The sequence below is a fragment of the Vigna radiata genome, chromosome 7 (genome assembly GCF_000741045.1).
Source record: "Vigna radiata var. radiata cultivar VC1973A chromosome 7, Vradiata_ver6, whole genome shotgun sequence".
NCBI classification, from domain to species: Eukaryota; Viridiplantae; Streptophyta; class Magnoliopsida; order Fabales; family Fabaceae; genus Vigna; species Vigna radiata.
The window spans coordinates 3,123,944-3,131,038 of record NC_028357.1 but is presented as its reverse complement, the minus strand read 5'-3'; the positions used below and the strand labels follow the sequence as shown (position 1 = coordinate 3,131,038).

The 7,095-nt window shown below is 30.8% G+C and overlaps 1 protein-coding gene across 1 annotated transcript; it reads left to right on the top strand.

Annotated features, from left to right (window-relative positions):
• The first annotated feature begins 2,307 nt into the window (after nucleotides 1–2,307).
• LOC106765946 (probable serine/threonine-protein kinase PIX13) lies at nucleotides 2,308–4,281 on the top strand. The gene is made up of 4 exons (XM_022782849.1): nucleotides 2,308–2,615; nucleotides 3,098–3,240; nucleotides 3,548–3,671; nucleotides 3,968–4,281. The coding sequence occupies exons 1-4, from the start codon at nucleotides 2,588–2,590 to the stop codon at nucleotides 4,279–4,281; spliced, it is 609 nt and encodes a 202-aa protein (XP_022638570.1). The 5' UTR covers nucleotides 2,308–2,587.
• Nucleotides 4,282–7,095: the final 2,814 nt, after the last annotated feature.

Below are 7,095 nucleotides of genomic sequence, written 5' to 3'. Positions count from 1 at the left end.
AATTAATTATGGTGCTATATTACCATTAATTAGTTTTATTGATAGTTTTAATGATTTATGTATTTGTTATATTTTATTACAATAATTTAAATTAATACGTGTGAGTTCATCAAAGAAAAAAGTTTTTCTTAAAAGTAAAAAATATGATTTAAAATTGTTGCTAGAACTCTTCCAACACCTAACCTTTTCTTCCACGCTCTTTCAAACATAAGAAACCCATATTGTAAATTAAATTTTACCCAAATTACTCAATTTTTCATATTAATTCTACTATCTTCCAATTCTTGAATATTTTGACAAACGTTTACATTTTCTTCTGAAGTCAAACAAAAATTTTTAACATTGCAAAACAATCTTCAAACCTTTTTCTCTACAAATATCACTAAGAAAATGGTTAAAAAAAGTTAAAAGAACCAAGAAAGGAACCAGTATCAGTCGAAAAGAAGAGAAGTTCATATTGAGAACTATAATCAATTAATTTTTTCACATAAACTTTTTTGCTTTGGTTATTGATTGATTCATGCATATTACAGTTCAATTTCAATATATATATAGTACTTTTGTATTTAAAGAATGAAATTTATATTTCAAATACACTCCTTAGTCTAGTGTGAGTTCTAAATTAATATAAATTACAAATAAAACAATAAATAATCACAATGAGATGAATATGAGTCTAAAAGCGAGTTTACGTGGCATCATCTTGAGAAGTTCATTTTCTTATTAATTATTTACTTTTTAATTATTATATAATTAAAAAGTAAACAGTTAAATGTTAAATCAACATTCCTGCGTGAATATTTAGAACAACGTGTATATATTGATCAAGGCGATTCATTAAGGTTAAACATGAAAATAGTGTTTATAGATAAAAGAATTCCCTTTATGGTAATCGGAGGATTTACATTAAACCTTATTTTTTAAATATTTGATTTATGAAATATCCTTACGAATACACATTATTTGTTATGGTGGAAGACAATGTTTATATGTTGATCTTATATTTATTGAAAATTATGTTATTATGTTTAACAAATTCAAAAGGTTCATGATAAATATATTTGAAATGTTTTAAGGGTTTGATGCACATAATTAACAAATTCAAAAAGTCTATGATGAATTCATTTTAGACGCTTTATACGAGTTTGATACATTATTTTATTTATTTATTTTGCATAAAAATAATTCAATCAAAATATGAGACTTTTTCATGTGAAAAGAAATTTGTAGATGAAGTCTTTTTTTTTTTTTAATAAGTTTTAAATGAAAGATGCAAATCATCTATGTATATTGAGTTGAATGTGATACAAATCTATGTATAGATCATGAAGAAAAGAAGGTCGATAGCATATATGTCCAGCAAAGTATTGACGATCTAATATATCTTACTAGGTTAGACATGATGATGTATTATGTGAGTTTGATTGATAGATACATGAAAAATGAAAAATCTTACCGAAATATATTTATTGATTGACAAAATTTATTTTGCTGTTTAATAAAAACCTGAAACTTTGAAGTATATTACAATAAGAAAAAAAAAATGATATGATTGGATTTATAGACAATAATTATGTAAGTGATCTAGATTATATAAAAAATACATATGGTTTTATCTTAATGTTTGGAAAAAACTTTATTATATAGTTTTCTAAAAAAAACACCAATTGTTATTACTTCATTTGATTTTAAAACTGAGTTTGTTACCGCTACAACTTGTGTTAGTCAAGTCATATATGATTGAAAAAGGTTAATAGAGAATTACAATTCAAGAAAATAAATGTTACATATGTATTTGCTTTAAAAAAGGCAACTTGTGTATCAGTCCAAAAGCAATGCTCTAAACATCAATTCCATTGGAATTTAATTATAAATGGAAAAATTATTGTTAAAATATTGTTGTAGCTTTCCGAAGTGTTGCAGAAGATTAGTGAGTCATACTTGGATAAATCCTGGTTTCTTGCAAGCGACTGTGAGAATACTACGAATGCGAAATTATTGTTTGATCTAAAACTAGTTGGGATGGACAGTTTCAAATTTAAGTGCATGCAATCCAAGACACAATCTAGTTAACCAAGTCACAACGAAAGCCAGAGGTTTCTGATTGGCATATAAGATGGGTCTCTGCTTCTCCGGTGCTCCATCACTTCATTCCTCTTCACTCAACCGCCCTCACCGTCCAGGCAAGTTATCAAAATTTCTGTGCCCTTTCTAAATTCTTCCCAAAACAGGAAATGGTTTCTTCCTTCTGTTCCTCCGATTCAAATTTTCCCATGATGGGTTTGGTTCCTCTGTTTTCAGGTTCACCAGACATTCACGGCAGCAACGACGAGTTTTCCGTGAGAGAAACCATCTACAGCAATTACTCTCCTCTTCCTTTTACCGATGGCCAAATTCTGAAATGGCCCGAGTTGAAGGTGTTCAGTTTTGAAGAGCTGAAATCTGCCACACGGAATTTTATATCCGACAGATTGGTCAGTGAAAGTGAGTTTTGCAGAGTTTACAAGGGATGGTTGGATGAGAAAACCCTCACCCCCGCCAAACCAGGCTCTGGAGTTGAAGTGGCCATCAAAATGTTCAACCCGGAATGTGCTCATGGGTTTTCAATGTGGCAGGTCGCTTTATTTTAATCTCTTTCATTTACATTTTTTAAACTTTGACTTTAAATTTTTAATGAACTGAAACACTTTCGCCCTTAGATTAAAGTAATTGCTATCATGTTATGCATCTTAGCAATTGAATTCAAACTGTTCCAGAGGATGTGCCAAAACATACTGGCTAAATCTTTACCATTCTATCCTGTTATGATTTTACTTGTAATATTGCATTATTTTCCGTGCCAAAACATGATTGTGTTGGTTGGAAGATACAGACTGCGGTAAACTTTTTAGGAAGGCTTTCTCACCCCAACGTGATCAGGTTATTGGGATACTGTTGAGACGAGGATCAGTTTCTTCTTGTGTATGAGTTTATGCCAAACGGAAGCCTCGAGTGCCATCTCTTTAAAAGTATGAACTGATGACAATTAAAACAGATTGAAGGAAACAACTCTTGAGTTTGAGTTAAATTCTTATTACTTGTCTTGTTTTCTGAGCAGGAAATCATACCACGGAGTCACTTTCTTGGAACACCCGACTTAAAATAGCTAAAGGTGCAGTTCGGGGATTAGCTTTCTTGCATGCCAACGAAAATAAAGTCATATTCAGAGATTTCAATACCTCAAATATACTTCTCGACGAGGTCAGTTAGTTTTTGTTCGTTGATTTTCGAAGCCAAAGCAAATACAGTATGAAATTTTGATGAATTGGCAATTACAAATTTGGACCCCATCAATTATTTTACAAGCCAAACTCAATTTGAGATAGTTTAACTTCATCTGTCAACCCATAACCTGAAAATTCAATATCTTGATTATCTTAGTCTCTTTCTTAGTGCTGTCAATACTATAGACCCGGTGACTAGTTGAAGAATGTTACATGATGTTATGAGTGCATAATACTTTTATATTTGAGTGCTAAATTCCTCATATGATTGTGATAACGTACAGAATTACGATGCAAAAATATCAGATTTTGGCATAGCTAAATTGGAACCATCAGAGGGACAATCACATGTAACTACCAAGCTCATGGGCACCTATGGTTATGCTGCTCCAGAATATGTTATTAGAGGTAACTATATATCTGATTTATTTGGTGTGAGGAAGTATTATTTGTTTTATTTTAGATTTTCACATGCAATTACTTAAATGACACCTGACTTGTTTTCTGAAAATAAGCCAAAGACAAAATAACAGAAATTTTTCTTAAAAGAAATAGACCTTAATGTTATAGTAGTCGTAAAGCAATGAATGTTTTGTGGATGATGAAGTTGGAGAGGTAGACTAAAAAAATAAGGAATGATGGAGTCGAATGCTTTGACTCAGCACAGACTAACATGTTTTTTGATTGTACCAATATTTGAACAGGGAAATTGTATGTGAAGAGTGACGTGTATGGATTTGGTGTAGTGCTTCTTGAAATACTCACAGGCTTGAGGGCACATGACAGAAGAAGGCCAACAGGGCAGGAAGACCTGGTTGATTGGACAATACCTTGTTTCTCTTCTAAAGAGAAGTTGAAAAGCATTATGGATGGACGGATAAAGGATCAAATTTCACCCATGGCTGCATTAGAATCAGCACAACTTATTATGAAATGCCTAGTGCATGCCCCTGTACTACGTCCTTCAATGGAACAAGTACTTGAGGGATTGGACGCCATTCAACATATCCATTCGTGATAACCAACATAGATTTGTAATTTTGTTCCTTCTTAATTTTTACTATATTGAAGTTTAAAAGACAAAATAATATTTATTCAAAAAAAATTAAATGACCTAAGGATTACATTCAAACTTGCAAATACAAAGAATTTTCATATTTCATTAGTTATCTTATAATAATAATAAAAATATTTTTTATAATAGTTATTTTAAAAATAAAATATAATTAAATAATTGTTATAATTTTATTATAAGCAGTTAATTAAATTTTAAAAATAATTCTAAAATATAAAGAATAAAATAATAAAATAATAGTATAGATATATTTTAAAGAGACCTTAATGTTAAAGCAGTAAAGCAATGAATGTTCGATGGAAGATGAAGTTGGGAAGGTACTAAAAGTAAGGAATAATGAAGTCCAATGCTTTGATCCACAACAAACTAAGGTGTGTTTGGGTACTATGAATAAGAAAATGATATTTTGAGATCAATTTTTGATACCATTTTGACACTGTATACGTGTCATAATATGGTTGGACAATTTTAAATTAAAAAAAACTGAGGTAAGGACATATTTGGAAGAGAAAAACCAAAGTTTTTTTTTTTAATTTGAAATCGTCCAACCACATTTTGACACATATGTAGTGTTAAAATGATGTCAAAAAATTGGTGTCAAATTCCAATATGAATATTTGAACATGCAAAGAGTGATGTGTAAGGATTTGGTGTTGTGCTTCTTCAAATACTTACATGCATCAGTCCACTTGACTTCACAAGGCTACCAAGGCAGCAGAACCTGGTTTAATGGATCAAGCCTTCTCTCTCTTCCAAAAATGTCCTGAAAACAATCATCAATAGTATGATAGAGGATCAATATTCGACCAGTAAAACTTACTCTGAGGTACTTCAATGAAAATGTTGGATATTTAAAATAATAATTAAATAATTTTGATTTATTACTAAATTTGCAGAAATAAGAGATGTTTTTTTTATATCAGTTTAGAATTATAATTAAATAATTTCGGTTTATAGTTTTGAATACACTTACAAAGTAAAAACTTAAAAAATAGTATTTTAAGAGTGATATAATTTAAAAATAATGATACTGGATTATTTTAATATTAAATAGTTTTGTGATAAACGAGTTTTATTGTTTTTATAACATATTATCTCTCTAAAAATCATTTTTCTAGAGTTTTTTTACTTCTCTCTAAGAGTTCTCATTTCTTGTTTATTTGTTTGAAGATTAGAGATGACCTGAGTGATCCTCGCGGTAAGATCTTTAAGTATAAGTTATTAGTTTTTTATAGAGTGAGTTGGTTTTCTGCTCCTTTCTTTGATTAGTTTTGTTTTTCTTGCATGCTAGTTCTCTTTGTTTTGCATGTGAAGTTTGAATCTTGTATAAGACTATCTACTGATCAGTGGTCCTAATGGTGTACTTTGATCGTGTTTTTGTGGTTCGTAGGAGCAGATAGAAATTTGTGTATGTTGGAGCTGTTTTAGGCTTTCTAGAGTGCTTTGGTCTTCTATCAGGTAAGGAAACCTAATATTTGCTTTAATTTTATGTTAATAAGTATGTAAGTATGTTTAATAGAGTATGAGATGTATACTTGGTTGAATTTATTACAATTTGAGTGAATATTGGCCTATAGATAAATATTGTGGTGTATGATTATGATATGATGTTTGCTTGAACATGTGATGCTGCTATCTTGAATATATGCGTGATATAAATCTGTTATAGAGTTGGAAGTAGTGAAATGAAAATGTTGTTGGGCTAGTTTTTTGTCTAAATTGAGGTTTTGGAAAGTGAAGTTCTTAAAGAGTGATTTTGGAACTAAACTTGATGTTGGAAAGTTGTTTTTAAATCATTTTAAACTTGTCTAAAACCTTAGTTAACCATAATTCTAATGTTTTGTTGGGAAGTGGCTAATAGGTAGAATTGTAGGTTGAGTTTTATGTTGTTTTGGTCCATTTTAGGGGTTTTTAACAAGTGAAAATATAAATGAGAAGGTTTGTGATAAAAATGAAGGTTTAAGGTCTGTTTTTGAGTTAATTGTGACTTGTTTAGATACTTAGTTTGCAAATTTTTAGTTTATAATGTGTAGAATTGGTTATAAGTATTTTTAAGTGGTTGAGTTGATCTCATGCATCTTATTTTTGGCCAAATGAGCAAAGTGGTACTCAATTTAATCCATAATTCTAGTGTTAAGGAAATCATTTCGGTCATTTGGATAGGTTTAAGGTGCATCTAAATCAGTACAGCAAGTTGTTGTCATCTAGTATGGCGTTGAGCAATCCTATGTGATGTAGCGCTGTCAAACCCAAGAACCTTTAGGCTTTAGACGCTGAGCACAACTCTAGGAGTTGAGCACCATGAAGTCAGTGAGCTCTCTGACTTTTGGGCGCTAAGTGTTACTTGTATACTATAGGTATAATGTTGAGCACCAAGGTTCTTGCGTTGGGCACCTTGTTAATAGTTTGGGTTTTTGCTTTCTTTTCTTTTATTTCTTATGAATGGGAGATATATTGATACTCTAAGGTTTGTTTGGTGATATTAAATATTATGGTGGTTATGCATGAGGTTATGTATGTATTGAAGTATGGTTTGAAAAGAGTTTCTAAGGTAAAATTCTTGATGATTGTTCCAAGTAAAGTAATCTATTAATGTAGGGACTCAACCTTGGAAGTTATCCTGACGCTCCAAGAATCACTCCATCTTAGGTAGAGAAGGGGATTATGTGCTAAGGAGTAGAAGGAGGTTCTAGTTAATGGTATGATGCTCTTTGTCCATAGGCCGTTAACAGACTAATCTTGTGAAGTAGCTTGGGG

What these genes read in the sequence shown, in the direction of transcription:
- LOC106765946 (XM_022782849.1), top strand. Translation starts at nt 2,588, where the DNA reads ATGTGCTCATGGGTTTTCAATGTGGCAG. An exon ending in ATGGGTTTTCAATGTGGCAG is followed by an intron (nt 2,616 to 3,097) that starts GTCGCTTTATTT and finishes TTTTCTGAGCAG; the next exon opens with GAAATCATACCACGGAGTCA. An exon ending in TCCAGAATATGTTATTAGAG is followed by an intron (nt 3,672 to 3,967) that starts GTAACTATATAT and finishes ATATTTGAACAG; the next exon opens with GGAAATTGTATGTGAAGAGT.